We start from the raw sequence: 21,227 nt of genomic DNA on the forward strand, positions 1-21,227 counted from the left end.
GGCTTAAATTACTTACTAGAGCTGTCCTAAGCAAAACTGTCCTCTCTTCCCATTTTACAACCTTCTTTGTCAACTTTTAGGTTCTCTCATTCCCTAAATCAGCTCTCAGTGTGTATACTACTTGACATTTTTGCTTTTTAAGCAAATAGAAAGTGCTTGAAATATTTTGACTGTGCAAACATTCTGCACTAAGTCCCTAAAATCACATCATTATATAAATCACAAGGCTAGCCCTAATTCTTTAACGCTGAAGTTAGACTGTAGCCTTCATTAGGAAAATTGAACTTAACTCAAACTTTTGTAAAAGAGTACAAGGTGGTAAACATTTGGACTTCTGCTTCTTACATAGTTTGCAAGGAAAAAAGCAATTAGCCATTAGACTTTGAGTAAGCTTGGGGGTAGTTCATGTGATAGAACACATAAAACAATGAACATCTTGACATTTTACTTGCTTAAGGGATCCTAAATAGGTTCTATACTATGTGACCCAAACTATAAACATCCTGAGGGCAGGTTTCTTGCTTGTTTTTCTTTGTAATCCTCATTAACAAAATATCTTGTAATCATATTTCAAAAACATTTAAAAAGTTAGTACTTATCTGAAAGCATTTTTATTTACATATTTCAAGTTATAAATGGAAAAGCTTCTAGTAGCTCAGAGACCAGAAAAAGAACTAGCTGCTAAGTCACTGTCTACGAACTAGACATGCAAACAAAAATGTAAGCATCACTGTGGGTGTAAAAATGTGACCATAGAAGGCTACAATTTCACTTGTAGTAAAAGATTTTAAATGCTTTAACAAAATATCCCTTCAGAATCACTATATGAGAGAAAACTAGTGAATGAAAGCTTCATTAATCTATGTAAGGTGACTGAATATTTTTACTTTAAAACCTAAAGCTTTCTTATCACTAAAGTAATTCTATTTTTATTGTAGAAAATGTGAAAATGACACATAAACAATAAGAAGAAAAATTAAAATTCCACAATTATATCAATGCTTTTGTTTATTTCAAAACTATAATTTCTCTTTAACCAGGATATACTCACAGCACAGAGAAATGATTGATATGGCATGCAGCTTGTTCTCAGATCTGATATAAGGTCGCATACAAATGACAAAAATATTTCCAAAGCAAGTAACCACAGATACAACCCAGACAAACACTCTCTGAATGATGCTTGCCAAAAGATTCTCAAGGGATGAGATTCCATCAGTGTTTGGTTTACAGCTTCGAACATGTGGTGCATATCCACAATATTGGAATTTCTTAAAATATCTGGTATACAAAGGCAAGACAAAATAAGATTTTAGATTTAATTCAGTGTCACCATACACTAATATTTATTTTCAGCATTTTCTCAGTAGATGGAAGATATCTTAATATGAGATTCAGAGGAACGCAAAGCACTAGAGATCCTGAAGTTTTAAATTTAATTCTCTTAAACTTGATTTCACTGTCAAAGAATATGTGAGTGAGAGTAGCAAAGAAGCATGATGAATATACAAGTGTTAAACATGTCTTAGAATATAAATGAAGTGTTAGCTTGTGAGCAAACTAATTTAGCCAAATAAACTATCAGCATTCATTCTATAAATGCACTGTTTGACAGCTCCATTGCTTACTCCATTGCATTGATCTTGCTTTTTAGCCCACAGGCGAAAAAATTAAGCACTTTCTCTTTTGTGCACCTGTGTCCTTCCTTCCTTTCTTCTTTCTGTACTGTGCACTGAACTCAGGTACACTTCTCCACTGAGCTATATACCCAGCTCTATTTATTTTTTATTTCAAGACAGAGTCTCACTAAGTTGCTTAGGGTCTAAGTTGCTGGCCTCAAACCTGGAATCCTCCTTATTCAGCCTCCCAAGCCACTGGATCACAGGTTTGCTCTAGGCTTCCATGACTTTTCTGTTGTAGAAGTTATTATGGTATCTGTAATTACCTGGTGACATGCTTATCTTTCACACTGGAACAAAATTAAGGGTTCAATGACTATTTGTTGAGTAAATGCTTCTTGATAAAGACATCACCTGGGGCTGGGGTTGTGGCTCAGTGGTAGAGAGCTTGCCTAGCATGTGTGAGGCACTGGGTTCAATCCTGAGCACCACATATAAATAAATAAAATAAAGGTCCACTGACAACTAAAAAAAGAAATTGAAAAAAAGGACATCACCTGGATAATTAATAAGTATTACTGTGTTGCTAACAACTCCAACACCATTTATTGAGCATTTTTTAGGCAACAGGAATGCATTCTCAAACAAACTCCACATATAGGTGTCGGTATTCCCATGAAAGGAGATGAATCTTCAACAGAGGCAAATTATTTCCTAAGAAATTTTCTAGTAATTGTCGAAATTGGAATTCAAATTAGATCTATTTGGCTCTAAAGCCATGTGTGCTGGCACAACATAGAAAGTATCTTTACACTTTAAATCTATTAATATGTTCAATGAATTTGCCAGCTATATACTGAACATTTGCATCCCCCTCACTCCAACAAAATTCATGTGTTGCTCTCCTAACCCCAATGCTTTTTGCATTCTAAATACACTTTCAAGAGCCATAGTAATGAAAGACAAAAACTTGATGATTACCGTTTATGCCATCTCACTCAAGTTTGATTGCTGATAGTTCCATCCTGTGAATTTTTCTCTGTGCACTTTGATGGCGATGAGAGCAGAATGGGAGGGAAGAAGGAGTGTTGACTGCCCTTTTCCTTTGCTTTATGTATTTTAGGCCTAAGTTTTGTTTTTAATCAATAACATTATTGTAGATCTTTGTTTTCTAGTTTGGGAGCTTAGCCTGAAGTCACCCATCTAGTAATAGTATCTGATTTCCTCTGAGGGAATTACTTCTTCTCCCTATGAGAAGTCATATGGAAACTTCAATGAGGCATTCCTTTATCCCCAAGCAAGATCAATTAGACTCTTTCTCCTGGAAATCTGAGTCGCACTGACAATATTTAGACAGATCCAGCAGTGCCTGGAGGAGACTGCTGTTTAACTCTTCTGCCTTTGGTTGCTACCCAATTCAAGCTTGCTTTTTTAGTTACTTCTTAGCTTTCATGAGCTATACTATTTTTTCCCTAATAAACTGTTTTGGTTAATTTAACAGACTGTTTTGCATGCAATCAATACAGAGCACTCTCTGAAGAATCATGGAAAACAAAAACAGTACCCTGTGTAGACTTAAAGTCTAAGCAAGATTACAGAGTTGGTAGTGACTGATAAGACACTTCTTACTGAAAATTAATTATCATGGTATGGAGATTATTTTAATGCTTTCGACAAGGTGGAAATCAATTAAACATATTTTTAAAGCATATAATCAAAGGTACAACCAGACACACCATTTGAATAAAAATTTTCAAGGTTTCCATTTCATGTATGCTTGCTCTGATCATGCTTGGACATCGGGGACCCTTTTCAATGAGAAGTCCTCCTTTCCTTCTTTCTTTTACAGCAATTATTTATTTATGATTATTTTATATTGTTATATATGTATATGTATACACACATATATATTTCTACTTCTTCTGATACCATGTGTACAAATTCTTAGCTCACTAGGCAAATGTCAACATCTCTGACTATATTATCAGAGCTGAGAGCTTCTTACAAGAATGAGTAGGTTCCTCCTATACTCATGTTCTCTGATGCTCACAAAGTCTTCTATGAAATTCTTTATGACTGTGGAAAACTAAAAATCATCCACCCAATGTCAAAGTTTTTAGAGTTAATTATTGTTTATATATATGTGAGTCTGTTTAGGCTGCTGTAACAAAAACGCTACATACTGAGTGGCTTAAACAATAATTTCTCATAGTTCTGGAGGCTGGGAAGTTCAAGATCAAGGTGCCAGCAGTTTCTGTGTCTAGTGAGGTTCTGCTCCCTGGTTCATAGATGGCTGTCTTCTTGCTATGTTTCACATCATGGAAGGGGCAAGGGAGGTCTCTGGAGTGCCCTTTTTAGGAGCACAAATCTTATTCATGAAGGCTTTGCTGTAATAACCTAGGGATGGATATATATATATATATATATATATTGGCGGGGGGCAGTGCTGGGGATTGAACGCAAGGCAAACACTCTACCAACTGAGCTATATCCCCAGCCCCTGCCTTAATAACCTAATCACCTCCCAAAGGCTTACCTCTTAATACTGTCACATTGGGGTTAGGATAGCAACACATGAATTTTGTTGGAGTGAATGGGATGCAAATGTTCAGTATATAGCTGGCAAATTAACTAACATATTAATAGATTTAATGCATTGGGTACAGATGTATTATCACAATACATGTGTGAACTTAAAGAGTTAAATAAAGTTGAAGAGCAAGAATATCAACTTACATGTGAGAAAGATTAAGAGGTCTAAACATCCTTTGTTGGATATTTGAAATTTCAATTCCTTCTAGGCTGCTAAAAATACCAAATTAATAGTCAATCAAAAAACATATGTTAAACATGACATAATAAATAATTTTTTTGAAGGACAACTTAATAAAATGTTTTAGTAAACACAATATAAATGAAATATTCATAATCAGCTTATCCTAGTCACCTCCCCAGCTCCTCCTTTTGATTGTGTTATGCATAAACATATATTTCCCCTATTTGAGTGTTTTGGATCCTCACAAGTCATGGCACAATGCTTTTTGCATTCTAAATACTCAATAAATACTTGTAGAATAAGTGAACAAGCACTACTTTCTGGAAAACATTGCCATAGACTTTAGCATCTGAAAATTTTCTAATAATTTTTGGTAACAATTTTTTTCTAAAAAAATATTTCACTGAGAGAACACAAATTAAATGAACTAAAGTTGATATTTTTAAGGCAATTCTTAGATGTTAACAGAATTTTGTCTTTTTGTGTGTGTGTTTGGTGCAAGTTATGATTTACATGATATAGAATATTCCCTCCTAGAGTAAGAATGCCTTTAATAAATTCTTAAACACCCAGAACTAAAAGAGCAATATGCACAGATACCTTCATAAAGTCAAAGCAAACAATTTAAGTTCTTAGTGACTTACAGAAAAATATAAAAATGAGTTATCATTACTTATTTTTTTTTTCAGTACTAGGGATTGAACCCAGGGTCTAGCATATACTAGGCAAGTGCTCTACCATTGAGCTACATCCCCAGCCCCTTATTATTTAGTTTTTACTTTAATTAACATGTAATACAAAAGTAATACCTGTCTGCTTGTTCCCATCAAACACTCATCTTTATATTTTTATAGAGATTTACTAAAATCCCAGAAATAAAGCTCATAAGAAAGTTTCTAAAACATATACGTTGTTAGTACTGAAATAATGATTTTATCATAAAACTATCCCCTATGTGTGTACTTACAGAGACTTGAGTTTGACTAGATAATCAAATTGATCTGCTTGAATTTCCTGGATCGGGTTGTAGGAAATATTCCTGTTTTTTAAAAAAGGCAACATTCTAAAAATGGCTGAGTAAAGAAAGTATATCTATTGACCTCAAATTACTAAATATTCACCAAGAAAATAAAAAGTATAGCACCACTCAGAATGAATAAAAGGCTTAAATGTAACACCTGAAACTGTAAAACTACTAGAAGAAAACATAGTGAGAAGCTCCATGACGTTGGTCTGGGCAATGGCTTTTTGGATATGATCCCCAAAACATAGGCAATAAAAACAAACATAGACAAAATGAGACCAATTTAAACCAAAAAGCTTCTGCACAATTAAGATAAAAACTCATCAGAGTGAAGAGACAATCAGTAGAACAGGAGAAGATATTTGCAAATATGGGGAGAGGTTAATATTCAAAATGTATAAGGTACTCAAACAACTCAACAGCAAGAAAACAAATAATTGAATTAAAAACAGACAAAGGGCCTGAACAGACACACAATTGGCCAACAGATACATAAAAACACTTAACATCACTAATCATCCGAGAAATGCAAATTAAAACCACAATGAGATCTATAACCTCACATTATAGCTCATTGTGTCTTTAAAAAATGGTAAAATTAGGGCTGATGAGGATATGGAGAAAAGGGAATCTTTTTACACTGTTGGTGGGAATGTAAATTAGCATGATCATATGGTAATTAGTATGGAGATGCCTCAAAAAATTAAAAATAGAACTATCATATGATCCTAGCTATATATCCTAAGGAAATGAAGTACCTATGTTGAAGAGGCACTCCCACGTTCATTACAGCATTATTGACAATAGCCAAGGTACAGAATCAACCTACATGTCCATCAACAGATGACGGATGTTTGGTATGCTCTAGCCAATTCCATAAACCAAAGGCTGAATGAATGTTCTCTCGCATAAGTGGATGCTGATTCATAATGGTGGGGGTATGGAAAGAATGGAGGAAATTTGATTGGGCAAAGGGGAGGGACAGGGCATGGGGGCAGGAAAGATGGTGAAAATGAGATGGACACCATTACTGTAGGTACATGTTTGACTGCACATATGGTGTGACTCTACATGGTGTACAACCAGGGAAATGAAAAGTTGTGCTCCATTTGAGTACAATGAATTGAAATGCATTCTGCTGTCATATATACCTAATTAGAATAAATTTTTTAAAAAAGAAAATAGTTTGATGTACATACACAATTAAATTCCTTAAGAAAGAAGGAAATCCTAGCATTTGGAACAATGTGGATGAACCTGGAGAACGTGACTCTGAGTGAAAAAAAGTCAGGTACATGATCTCACTTATCTAAAAAAGTTGAACTCACAGAAGTAGAAAGTAGAATATTGGTTTTCCCAGGGGCTGCAAGCAGGAGCAGGCAGGGGGAGGGAGGGATTGGGAAGGTATTTGCCAAAGGGTACAGAGTTTCAGTTAGAAAGAACAAGCGCAAAAGATCTGTTGCACAACATGGTGATGATAGTAATGATGTATTGTGTTCTAAAAATTGCTGAATGTTTTTGAATGCTATCATTAAAAGTGCTAAAGATTTTGAATGTTATCTCCACACACACTCACAAGGTGATAAGTACCCAAGGTAATACATATGTTAATGAACTGAATTTAGCTGTTCCACAATGTACACATATTTCAAAACATCATGTAGTACATGATAAATATGCACAATTTTTATATATCAGTTAAAAATGTGTAGGAAGTACACTTGCCTCATATAGTTGGTTGTACATTTAAGTGAATGGATGGAGATAAACACTTAGAACAATGCCTGGCTGATAATAAGTACTTCATGGCAAGAGCTAATACAACTGGGGAAGAGGTGGAGCTGTCAAGAGGGCCTGGCCAGAGAAGTGATGGGCCACCCAGAGAGAGCCATACCTACTTCATATTTTGCCTAGGATTCGATGTGGTTTATATAAAACAAAAAGTATTTCATTTAATCAAAATTTGAATTAAAAGAATCACATTGTGTATCTTTTACAATAAATTTTATGTCAAAGAGTGACATTCTGTATTTGCAGTTTGTGAAGCATAAAATGAAAACGAGGCTTTTCATTTCATGTAGCTACTATTAGGCTATATCTAGGGACAAAGAGAGGTAAGAGTGAAAGTATAGCTGAGTCCATAGGGAGGACATATCAGAATCTGTTTTCCCCCCCAGCTGCACTCCCACTCACCATCAAGATTCTTTGTAAAATACCCATAGCGCAAGAGTTAACAACTAGAATCAACAAATGGGACTTACTCAAACTAAAAAGTTTTTTCTCAGCAAAAGAAACAATAAGAGAGATAAATAGGGAGCCTACATCCTGGGAACAAATCTTTAATCCACACACCTCAGATAGAGCCCTAATAACCAGAATATACAAAGAACTCAAAAAATTAGACAATAAGATAACAAATAACCCAATCAATAAATGGGCCAAGGACCTGAATAGACACTTCTCAGAGGAGGACATACAATCAATCAATAAGTACATGAAGAAATGCTCACCATCGCTAGCAGTCAGAGAAATGCAAATCAAAACTACCCTAAGATACCATCTCACTCCAGTAAGATTGGCAGCCATTAGGAAGTCAAACAACAATAAGTGCTGGAGAGGATGCGGGGAAAAGGGCACTCTTGTTCATTGCTGGTGGGACTGCAAATTGGTGCAGCCAATTTGGAAAGCAGTATGGAGATTTCTTGGAAAGCTGGGAATGGAACCACCATTTGACCCAGCTATTCCCCTTCTCGGTCTATTCCCTAAAGACTTAAAAAGAGCATGCTACAGGGACACTGCTGCATCGATGTTCATAGCAGCACAATTCACGATAGCAAGATTGTGGAACCAACCTAGATGCCCTTCAATAGATGAATGGATAAAAAAAATGTGGCATTTATACACAATGGAGTATTACTCTGCATTAAGGAACGACAAAATCATAGAATTTGGAGGGAAATGGATGGCATTAGAGCAGATTATGCTAAGTGAAGCTAGTCAATCTTTACAAAACAAATACCAAATGACCCCTTTGATATAAGGGGAGTAAACAAGGACAGGGTAAGGATGAAGAGCTTGAGAAGAAGATTTACATTAAACAGGGATGAGAGGTGGGAGGGAAAGGGAGTGAGAATGATATATAAGAGGAAAGGAGGGGTAAGACAAGATAATACAAATGGAAGAAATGATTTACAGTAGAAGGGGTAGAGAGAGAAAAGGGGAGGGGAGGGGAGGGGAGGGGGATAGTAGAGAATAGGACTGACAGCAGAATACATCAGACACTAGAAAAGCAATATGTCAATCAATGGAAGGGTAACTGATGTGATACAGCAATCTGTATACGGGGTAAAGTTGGGAGTTCATAACCCACTTGAATCAAACTGTGAAAGATGATGTATTAAGAACTGTGTAATGTTTTGAACGACCAACAATAAAAAAAAATACTTTGAAACAGAAAGCATTGATTAAGGGAGTTTCTCAGAGAAACTTACTCAGTTTAAGAAATTTACTCAGTGCTATAGGGACACAGCTACAACAATGTTCATAGCAGCACAATTCACAATAGCTAGACCGTGGGACCAACCTAGATGCCCTTCAATAGATGAATGGATAAAAAGAATGTGGCATTTATACACAATGGAGTATTACTCTGCACTAAAAAATGACAAAATCATGGAATTTGCAGGGAAATGGATGGCACTAGAGCAGATTATGCTAAGTGAAGCTACCCAATCCCTAAAAAATAAATGCCAAATGTCTTCTTTGATATAAGGAGAGCAACTAAGAATAGAATAGAGAGGAAGAGCATGAGAAGATCACCACTAAACAGGGATGAGAGGTGGGAGGGAAAGAGAGAGAGAAGGGAAATTGCATGGTAAAGGAAGGAGACCCTCATTGTTACACAAAATTACATATAAGAGGAAGTGAGGGGAAAGGGGGACAAAAAACAAGAGAGAGAAATGAATTACAGTAGATGGGGTAGGGAGAGAAGACGGGAAGGGAGGGGATGGGAGGGGAGGTGAGTGGGGAGAGTAGAGGTTAGGAAAGGCAGCAGAATACAACAGACACTAGTATGGCAGTAGGTAAAAAAGTAGATGTGTAACCGATGTGAATCTGCATTATGTATATAGGGTAAAAATGGGAGTTCATAATCCACTTGAATCAAATGTATGAAATATGATATGTCAAGAACTTTGTAATGTTTTGAACAACTAATAAAAAAAAAGAAATACTATTAATGTTATAGATTGCAAAGTAACATCTATAATATTGATTTTGGTTTTGACCAAATTCTAGAATTTGAGTTTTTAATTGGGGAGCAGTTTAATCCCTTTATATTTCTTATAGTAACTGATGAAGAGTATTCTTATTTTTGTGATTTGTTTTTTTCTGTTGTATGCTGTTTTCTTGTCATTTGTATCATGCTTTATCTCTTATTTTGATTTTATATCCTATAGTGTTTAAAGATAGAAATCTTATTTTTAATTTGATTTTATAAATAATCAGTCTGATTTTTAAAAATAAATAAATTGCATTTGGCAACGAGGAACAATTAATAACTTTCAAATTCTTGTAGACATAAGAATTGTCGCCTACATTTTTTTTTATTCATTACAGTTCTTTATTTCCTACAGTTCATGATTTTCTCCTGAATAATATAGTGAGCCGAAGTTCATCCAGCAGACTCCCATGTACCTGGAATGGCCGGTGTCCAATCTCAGATCTCATTACTTTTAAAACTAGTAATATCACTGAGTATGGAACTGTATGATTACTATATTATAATAGATTTATAATTAAAACTATCCCTATTAAGCATCAGTTTTAGCTTTTATAATGTAGACTTGCAATCATGGTATCAAGAAAATCCCACACACACATCATATGCTTTAGGTTGCTGTCATTTTATGTGTCTTTCAGTCCTTTCATGCAAAACTAGACTGGAAACATTGGATAACACTTCTAAATTACTTGTTTGTTTTAGGTCAGTTTAATAGTAGTTCACTATCTTTTAAGATGAGAGAGAATACCTCATTGTTGCCTTTTGACATAAGGAACAACGTGACTTGGCAAGGAATCCTTTTTGTGTTTAAGGAAAGAAATATTTGAGAAGACAAGTGTTTAAGAAAAAAGTAAGCCTGATTATAGTTCACATTATGAAACTGATTTACTTTGCTGTTATGCATTTCTCCTTGCTCCTTAAAATGAAAAGCCTTGGCAGAACCTGACTAGTCGTCTTTTCCATTGCATTTATTCATTATTCAATAAGTCTATTTGTGTTACAGAGTCACACTCTCCTTTTGTTCAAGGACAACTTGTACATCACCTTCAATACTTGCCTCTATTTGTATAATATGAGCTTCTTTCTTTAGAATAAATAAAAATTTGGCTTAATCTCTAAAAAGAAAAGAAATTTACTCAAATGTCATGTATAACAAAAGGAAGTGGACTCAGCAAACTAGGAATAAACAGAAACTACTTCACATAATAAAGGCCATAGGTCAACTCCATAAATAATAGACTGGATGGTGGGCTGGAGTTGTGGCTTAGCGGTAGAGTGCTTGCCTAGTATGTGGGAAGCCCTGGGTTCAACCACATGAAAATAAATAAATAAAAATGAAGGTATCGTGTCCAACTACAACTAAAAAATAAATATTTAAAAAAATATATGGGCTGGTGTTGGGGCTTAGTGGCAGAGTGCTGGCCTGCACACGTGAGGCACTGGGTTGATCCTCAGCATCACATAAAAATAAACAAGATAAAGATATTGCATACATCTATAACTAAAAAATATTTTATATTTATACCCAAAGGACTTAAAAACAGCCTACTACAGGGACAGAGCCATATCAATTTTTATAGCAGCACAATTCACAATAGCTTAACTGTGGAACCAACCTAGATGCCCTTCAGTAGATGAATGATCGGATAAAAAAAGGTGGCATATATACATAATGAAATATTACTCAGCAATAAAAGAGAACAAAATCGTGGCATCTTCAGGTAAATGGATGGAGTTAGAGAAGATAATGCTAAGTGAAGTTAACTAATCCCCCAAAAAACAAATGCCGAGTATTTTCTTTGATATAAGGAGTCTGATTCATAGTGAGATAGGGAGGGAAGCATGGGAGAAATAGATGAACTCTAGATAGGGCAGAGGGGTTGGAGGGGAAGGGAGGGGGCATGGGATTATTAATAATGGTGGAATGTCATGGACATTATTATCCAAAGTACAGGTATGAAGACACAAATTAGTGTGAATATACTGGGTATACAACCAGAGATATGAAAGATTGTGCTCTGTATGTGTAATAAAATTGTAATGCATTCCACTGTCATATATAAATAAAAATATTTTCATAAATAATATTTATATATTATATATATTTTATTTTTTTTAAGTTATAGATGGATGCAATATCTTTATTTTGTTGGGAAAATACCAGAAGCTTTTCCTTTAAGAACAGCTTATTTCTTTTCATCACTTCTAACTCACATCATATTCAAAGTCCTAGCCAGAGCAATTAGAGAAAAAAAGAAAAAAAAAAAAGGATCCAAATTGGAAAAGAAGATAGATTATTTCTGTTCATAGATGATGTGATCTTTTATTTATTTATTTATTTTTATGTGGTGCTGAGGATAGAACCCAGGGCCTCATCGGTACTAGGCGAGCGCTCTACCGCTGAGCCACACCCTCAGCCCAGATGCTGTGATCTTAAATGTAGAAAACTCTAAATACTTAACAAAAACAACAAAAATGTTAACACTACTAAATCCAGCAAAGTGGTAGGACACAAAATCAACACATAAGAATTAGTTGTGTTTCTCTACCCAGCAAATAATCCCCAAAAGGAATTTAGGAAAATAACCTCTTTTACATTAATATCAAATGAGTAAAGTACTTAAAGATACTTAAGAAGGTGAAAGATATGTTGTATACTGAAAACCACAAAACACTGCTGAAAGAAATTAATGACATTTTTTATGACTGTTTCCTCCAAAACTTAGGTTGAAGTTTAATTGCCTTTGCAACAGTGTTGAGAGATGGGGCCTTTAAGAGGTGATAAGTTCATGAGGGCTCTGCCTCAAGCATGGATTCATTCCATTATTGCAGAAGCAGGCTTCTGATTGCAGGATAAATTCACCTTCAGCTGCTCCCCATCCACTCTTTTCCCATGTGGTACATTCTGCTATGTTATGTTGCTGCAAGAAGGCCTTCACTAGATGTGGCCCTTCAGTTTTGTATTTCCCAGTCTCCAGAACTGTGAGCCAAAGAAGCTTCTATGGTTTATAAACTACCCAGTCTGTGGTATTTTGTTATAAGCAGCAAAAAATGGATTAAGTCAACATCAATGAAAGGAAAAACATCCTATGTTCATATGGAAATTCAAGGGAGCCCAAATGACCAAAATTCTTGAAAAAAAAAAAGAATAATAAAGCTAGATATCTCATGCTAACTGATATCAAAACAGTACAAAGTGATAGTAATCAAACACTATGATACCGGCATAAAGACAGACATGCAGAGCAATGGAATAGGAGGCAGAGCCCACGAACAAACCCACACATAAATAGTCAAATGATTTTTGACAAGAGCGCCCAGGGCTATTCTATAGGGAAAGGAGAGTCTTTTCAACAAAGTGTGTTGGGAAAACTGAATATTCACAACCAAAAGAAAACAGTTAGACTTTCATCTATACCATATACATAATTAACTCAAGATTGGTCAAAGGCCTCATCATCAAACCATAAATCTCCTGGAAGGAAATAGGGGGACAAGTTTTATGATTTTGGATTTGGCAATAATTTCTTTATTATGGCAGCAAAAGCATAGGAACAAAAAAATTGTAAGAACTGGATTATATCAAAATGAAAATCTTATGCATCAAAGGACAGTATAACAGAATTAAAATATAAATAAAGGGCTTGCAAATCTTATATCTGAAATGGGGTTAATATCCAAAATGTATGCAAAGAGCTCCAAAAAATCAGTTAACAACAAAATAATTCAATTAAAAGATGGGCAAAGGACTTGAGTACATCTTTCTCCAAAAAACCATACAAGTGATTAATAAACACATGAAAAGAAACTCAGCATCACTAATCATTAGAGAAATGCAGATGAAAACCATAAGGAGGTTCAATTTTATATCCATTAGGATGTCTATTATCAAAAAACCAAAATTATTACGTGTTTGGAGGACATAAAGAAATTGGAACCCTTGTGCACTGATAACAGAAATGTCAAATGGCTCAAATCCTATGGAAAATAGAATCAAAGGTGGAATAAAAATGGAATTGCCATATTATCTAGCAATTCTACTTCTGGGAGTATACAGGTGGTCTCTGACTTAACATGGTTCGACTTGCGATTTTTCACTGTATATAGCATAAAAGCAATTCACCTTTGAATTTTGATTTTGGTCTCTTCTTGGGTCAGCAGTATGTAGTATGATAACTGTAGTGAGCTGCAGCACCCATGCATTCACAGGGTAAAAAAAGGATAGTCTACAGTGTATAATGTTGGTAAATGATGCTGTGTAGTAGTTTATGTGTATTAAGTGCATTTTTTAACTTATGATATTTTCAATTTATGATGGGTTTATTGGGATGGCATATAACCTTATTGTAACTGAGAAACAAAGAATTAAAAGTAGGAACTCAAACAGGTATCTGTACACCCATGTTCACAACATTATTATGCACATAGCCAAAAGGTAGATGCAATCCCTTTCCATTAATTGATGAATGAATAAACACAATGTGTGGTATATAGGTACAATGAAATATTATTCAGCCTTAAAAAGGAAGGAGATTCTGACACATGCTACAAGATGAATAAAATTTGGAGACATCATGATAATTGAAACAAGCCAGCTACAAAATGACAATTACTGAGTGATTTCAACTGGATGAGGTACTTAGGCTAGTCAAATTCATGGAGATGGAAAGTAGAATGGTAGTTTCCCAGGGCTGTTGGGGAAGGATGAATGGGGATTTAGTGTTTCATGGTTACGGAGTTTCAGTTTTGCAAATTGAAAAAAAAAATTCTGGAGGAGGTTGGTGGTGATGATTACAGACCAATGTGAATGTAGTTGATGCCATTCAACTGTACACCTACCAATGGCTAATTTTACCTTATGCTTATTTTATCACAATTAAAAACATAATAAAATAAAGCAATGAGGTGGGGGAAATTAATAGAAGTCTTACAATTGTGACAGCTCCTTCAGATCCTTAAATATACGTGGTGGAAGATTTTCAATCTTATTACAACCTAAATCCCTAGGGAAACAATTGCAAACGTTATTTTCTGAAGATTTTATTTGTTGTTCTGATGTATGTTATGAAATCATCATATAACTTCTCAACAATGTTGTTGGTGAGTTGTGTTAATTCACAAAGTTTAAGAGTGTATTTTTGGTGCTGGGGATTGAACTTAGGGGCCTTTTGCATGCTGAGCCTATGACTTACCACTGAGCTAAACCCCCAACCCTGTGAAGCCAAAGTGACTTTAAAAAATGCATAAAATGAGAAAATATTTCACAAATATTTTATCCCATTTCAGCACTTCATCAGAAACAAATACTTACGATTATTTAATCTGGTTTTAATAGTTTCAACGTTCTGAGTTTTCACTGTACAATAGTGTAAAAGCAATTTACCTTTGAGTTTTGAGTTTGGTCTCCTCCTGGGTCAGCAATATATGGTATGGTACAGCAGTGGGCTGCAGCACCCAGTCGGCCATGCAGTCACAAGGGTATGTATGTATCACAATCTTTATTCCTCCCCTTCCCTTCTTTTTGTGTTAGAGTAAGAATATGGTTTGGAGTCTTATTTTTTTTCCTTCGGCTTGAGTTTATTGTGATTATCAAATGGAAGTCTATTATTTCAAAAGCAAGTTTCTTTCCCGGTGAAATGCATGGGATCTCACATTCTCCTGGGTAGGATTCTTTGTGATCTCATGTATGTCTAGGAAGTCTCCCTAATAGGGTATGACCCTGAAGCTTAGTTGTAAGGTTTTAACTGCAGAACCTCTCATGGAAGCTTTGACAGTGGCAGATTCCATGAGAGAGGACTCAGATTCTTGGAAACAAGAGACAGTTTCAGCAAACTTGAGCTCTCTAAGGTGATGGGGAGACGGAAAAGGAAGCCTACCCATTTCCCCTCTCCACCTCCAAATTAGTTACCATGGTGATCGATAGGAGAACAGATTTACTTGTTACCTATACTTGTTGGTTTATAAATCAAAATTCAGGTTACTCAACTTTGGGGTCAGGATGATTTTAGGTAGAGTTCTAAACACTAAAAGTAAGTGGATAATATAATCTGACAAATGCTATCAATGCCTTTGCCGTGAATGCCTGTTTTCATACTGCAAACTAAACCTGGAGACTATTTTTGTCGTTTACATATTTATGGGCAAATTGTCTATGCAGATGAGTTGTTCTGCTTTGATGATCAAATGAATCTTTCTAAAATTTCAATTCCTTTCATAAAATCTCACAGCAGCTTCTTGTTGCCTAGATGATAAATTCAAAACTGCTTGGTGTGACATGAGATGTATATCAATATCTGTCATCCTGACGTCAGTCTTTCCAATCTCCTTTCCCATCACTTGCTATTCACTGTAACTTACACCATGGTCTGAAAGCACTTCGGTGTTCCGACCTCTGCACTTTGGCCTGGGTGCTTTTCTTTTGCCTATCCTGGCCTTTCCTCCTTGCCCTTTTGGTGATCTCAAATCATCCTTCAAGATTCCATTCAAATGACATTCCCTTTTAACCTCCAGTGCCCAGGAGATTAGGTCTTCTGTCCCTATGCATTCTCCTACATATTCTATCCCAGCACACATGGCACATATGGTACATGGAACATCAGGTGAACATTGCTTTCGTATACACGTCTGCTTCCCTTCTGAAAGATTTGTGAGCCCCTTGAGGATATGAACTATATCCATTCAGTGTGGGCTATCCCGTGCCTCACTCAGTTTTAGACTAGCTGTTTTTTCCATCCTGGTAAGAAGACTCTTAATAGGCTGAGTCTGCTTCATATTTAGGTAAGAGTTGATATGATTAAGTTCCTTGAGCAGGAAGCCAAGTAAAATATTGATCATCTTAGAAAGGCGACGTGCAAAATTTAAAGTAGTCCTCTAGGGTATTAAAACTCAAAAAAATACGTTTAACAATTTCTGGTGGAAGTGTGGGTTTTGGCTATCAGAGCAAATTCTAATATATAGTTTTTATAGCGGGATTTATGTAATGAGATAGTATTGGCCTCAATCCTAAGTGACATGTAAAAGTTTAATTTTCTTAGCTTTAGTTTAGAACAGCTGGGATAAACTTAATTGGACTCAAGGTTCATTTCTGAATGGGTTCCGGAAACATCTACTGTAGTTGTTGACTTTATTTATTTATTATTATTATTATTTTTTTGGGTGCTGGAGATTGAAACTCAGGTCTCACCCATGCTAGGCTAGTGCTTTGCTACTGAGCTATGCTCCCAGCCCATTAGCAGTTAACTGTAAACCATAAATAAAAGTAAGCACATGGCAAAGATTTCCTATCACAGGAATAAGTTAAAGTCCTCTGTGACAAGTGAATCCTGTGTTGTCAATATATTTACCTTCATTAGCTCTATTGATGTGATAAGGGCCTGGAGGAACACACAGTAGAGCCCAACCCTCCTATGAAGGGGAAGTTGAGACCTAGACTCATCCATTAAAAGCTATCACTTCTTAGAAACCTTGCCATTTTTCTCCTTATAAATCTGGATTTTCAAGCAAGTGTCTACTATGGGATCGGGCAGGCCACAGGTAGGACTCATCATTGGCCTGTTACCCTCTTTGCAGCTTTGGTTATTCTTTCTTTTACCTCTGAACCTAGATTAGCACTGGTTATGGACTAAGCTATTTGTGTTCCATATTCTCGGTCTTTAGGGATGTATAAAATCTGCACCTGGTTGCCACCATGAAGACTAGGTTGTGTAGTAATTGTCCTCTAGTGCTTTCAAGTTGGATAAAACAGGAGAAATATGGATCCCTTGACTAGCTTGTATTTTAACAGTTAAATAATATCTTTGGATCATCTAGATGGATTTTCCCTGTTACTGAAAATAATTTCCTATGTGCTGATGATAAGGTTCAGTTGCCATATGCCAGAAGTCCTCACAACAGGCCTTGGTTCTAATTATCTATTGAGATTTTCTTGCATGTTTGTGAATGATTGGGTATTGCCTACTAAAAAGTGTTTCAAGCTAATAATTACAGAAAAATGTTGGATTTTTTTCTTTCCTTCTTCCCCCCTCCTTCCTTTATTTCATTCATACTGGGTGTTAAACCCAGGAGTACTTTACTACTGAGCCATATCCCCATTTCTTTTTATGTTTTTATTTTGAGACAGTGTCTTGCTAAGTTGCTGAGGGTCTCGTTAAGTTGCTGAGGCTGGCTTCGAACTTGTGATCTTCCTGCCTCTGGAGTCACTGGATTGACAGTGTCCTACTAAAAATGTTCGGTTTTCAATGGCTTGTTTGAAAGTGTTTTGAAGCAGAATGCAAGATTGTTTTCTGATGAATGCTCCTGCTCAGGAATAGGTATTCTCTCTAGCTGTTTCAGTACTTAGCTTAGGTATCCAGGTGTCATTTCATAACATTCTAGTTATGTTCATTATGTTTCATGGAAAAACTTTAATAAACCAGTATTTTGCCCAGATAATTGTCAAAACACATAGATCTGTCCATACTTTGGATTTTTTCCCCAGAAAATTGATATTAAAAAATAAACATTTTTTTTTCTGAAGGGTGTGCACTTCATTCATTGTTCCATATTTGTTTGATCTTGACAACCAACTATTCTGTGGTTGGGCCATAAGGCTTTGCTTCACCTTTAGTCATTGGTATTCAAGCAGAAACATTATAAAAATACTTTTAAAATTATCTCTTTCTTCTGTTATTATAGATAGGGATGTTATTCATGGCAGTATCTAGTTTCCTTCTGAATCCAAGGTTATCCTTTAGTTTCAGAATCAGCAAATTGAGGACTTTTAGTCTTTTTTTTTTGTACTGGAGATTGAATCAAGGGCTGCTTTACCACTGAATCACTTCCCAGCCCCCTTTTTTTTGAAGCTCTCGCCTAAGTTGCTTAGGGCATCACTGAGTTGCTGAGGCTGGTCTCAAATTTGTGATTCTCCTCTCTCAGCTTCCTTAGCCACAGTAATAACAGGTATGCACCACCACGCCCAGCTGGGGTCTTTTAATCTTATGATCCCCGAATACTAACCCTCTAGGAAACTTAAATACAAAATTGTGTCCCCTTTGAAACATTGGAACACGGTGGTATAGAATATATTTATTTATTCATTTTTTTCCCCTGGCCTTATACTTTCTCTACAGCTGTGTTTCCTTTATCCCACTTTTCTCAAATATTTATTTCATGTTTATTTTTGCAAGCCATCTGAATTCCTTTGTGACCCAAGGTACATATAAATAATGTTCAGAGAGGATGTTAATATGTTTAAAATATTTTCATGTCTAACAAATATGAAATAAAATAATGGGTAAAAAATTCTTAACAATTCTTTTAGTCAAACTTACAATTCATCTAGTTTCTGGAGATGTGCAAAACTATTTTCACTTAAGTGATTAATTTTGTTTTTCCTCATTACCCTGAAATAAAAAAGAAAAATACATTTTTACACTCTGAGGTACTTATTGCTTAAATTACTAAAGACATTATCAGTATGCAAAGATAAAGGTAATGAATATACAGTGCATGTTTCGCATGAGATATTTTGAAGTAGTATGATTAATGATCTAATTCAATTTTGATATAAAGTTCCCAAATTATCCCTCCATCTCTCCCTACTTCTCTTTTCATTCGTCCTTTCTGTGCTGGGGATTGAACAGAGGACCTGTTGCATGTTGGGCATGTGATCTACCAGTGGGCTACATCCCCAGGCCTGCCATCCCAAATCTTTTAATGAGGATAATAAAATATACTTCTAATTTTTTTTTAAAAAATATTTTTCTTACTTGTAGATGGACACAATACCTTTTATTTAACTTTTTTTTTTTAAATGTGGTGCTAAAGATGGAACCCAGTGCCTTCCACATGAGAGGCGAGTGCTCTACCACTGAGCTACAACCCCAGTCCTATACTTGTAATTTTTAATTAGAAGTATAATTATAAACATAATACTCTAAGCATGCTTACTCATTTGGAAGTTGATGGGATTTAGGGTGGAGCTGAGTAAGGAAGGGAAAGTGATCTAAGTTAGATGATATCAGAAGAGTTTGCATGCTGAATGCTGAATCAGACTGTAACTCTTGATGGTTTCTTTTCCTTCCTCCCTCCCTCTCTCCCTTCCTCCTTCCCTTCCTTCCTTCCTTCCTTCCTTCCTTCTTTCCTTCTTTTTTTCTTTCTTTTTTTTGGGTGCTGAAGATGGAAGCCGGGTATTGTGCATGCTAAGCACACTCTTTACCACTGAGCCACACCCCTAGCCTCCCGACAATTCATTTTGCACTGATCTCATGTGTTACCAGCTAGCATAAAGGACGACTCATGGGAAATCTTTAAGGGGTTTTAATTCTTTAAACACTGTGTGACATGCCTTAAATTTGACCTTGTCTCATCTATAAATATTTAACTCCTCCTGGTACTCCAAACCATTCCACAGTCTCCTAATGACCCTGGGCCAAAAAAGCACAAACACTTGCCAAGAAGAAACCCACAGATTATTTCTTCATACAGAAGTTTCACTAAAAAAGAAATGCAAACAGAACAGAAAAGATGTTATTAGCATTTCAGATATCTATTTGTTCTGTGTTCTTTAGGTGCTCATTGGTTTCCTTTTGGGTAATTAGTATGAATGTCTTGCATAGCTAAATATGAAGCATCCTAAATCTGAAGATTAACTCAGTGGAAGAATTAAAAAATTTCAGTGACTTTGAACCCATATGGATGGAAGGGTGTATAACTGGATAAAACACATTGTTACGTTAGTGGTAGCTATGGTATAGCTTATATACGGGGTCCTCTAGGATGATGGTTTTAAGAGTTTTCCCATGGTAACCTCTAGTGAAATATGTTTACTCCTAGTAAAAATGCATTTTATATTGGGACATAAAATATGTATACACACCCATAGCCTAAGTCTCATTTCATGCTACATTATCTACGTTGTACTATGATATAATCAATTAAATTCTATTTTATTTATGAATGCTGATCAGGACATTCTAAATTGATTGAGCTATACTGATTTCATTGCCTACTCATGAGTTGCAACCAAGAGTTTGAAAAATATTTAGGCAAAGTAAACTGTGAATGAAGGAATTGGATTTTATTTTTGTGTATGTATATATGTGCACCAGTGGGTAACCAAACCCAGGGCCTCATGCATGCTAGGCAAATGCCCTACCACTGAGTCACACCCCTAGCCTGGAAGTTGGATATTTATATTGAAGGAAGTCCCCCTGTCCTTTACTTTCACAGGAAGGAAAGGTCATGTGAACTTAAAATAGGCAAGAGGAGGAAGAAGAAATTATACTCAGCAATATTCAAAGCTTTATCCTGGGCCTGGGGTTGTGGCTCAGTGGCAGAGCACTTTCCTAGCATGCATGAGGCATTGAGTTCTATTCTCAGCACCACATATAAATAAATAAAAAATAAAAGTACATCCACAACGAAAAAATATTAGGAAAAAAGCTTTATCCTTATGTTCATAATGACATCCTCAGGGGTTTCAGATAATACAGTGTCATTGTGATGCTTCATGTATGGTTAAATCTGTCCTTCAGTTTCAACAAATGT

The 21,227-nt window shown here is 35.7% G+C and overlaps 1 protein-coding gene across 1 annotated transcript in view; it reads right to left on the reverse strand.

Annotated features, from left to right (window-relative positions):
• Rxfp1 (relaxin family peptide receptor 1) overlaps nucleotides 1-21,227 on the reverse strand; it is a 137,774-nt gene that overhangs the window by 7,356 nt on the left and 109,191 nt on the right. The window contains exons 11-15 of the mRNA XM_005330934.4: nucleotides 19,010-19,081; nucleotides 14,633-14,704; nucleotides 5,363-5,434; nucleotides 4,356-4,424; nucleotides 1,052-1,281 (exon numbers count right to left, since the gene is read on the reverse strand). Coding sequence (XP_005330991.1) covers nucleotides 1,052-1,281; nucleotides 4,356-4,424; nucleotides 5,363-5,434; nucleotides 14,633-14,704; nucleotides 19,010-19,081 — 515 coding nt within the window. The remainder of the gene's footprint in view (nucleotides 1-1,051; nucleotides 1,282-4,355; nucleotides 4,425-5,362; nucleotides 5,435-14,632; nucleotides 14,705-19,009; nucleotides 19,082-21,227) is intronic.

Source organism: Ictidomys tridecemlineatus, chromosome 9 (assembly GCF_052094955.1).
Source record: "Ictidomys tridecemlineatus isolate mIctTri1 chromosome 9, mIctTri1.hap1, whole genome shotgun sequence".
NCBI classification, from domain to species: Eukaryota; Metazoa; Chordata; class Mammalia; order Rodentia; family Sciuridae; genus Ictidomys; species Ictidomys tridecemlineatus.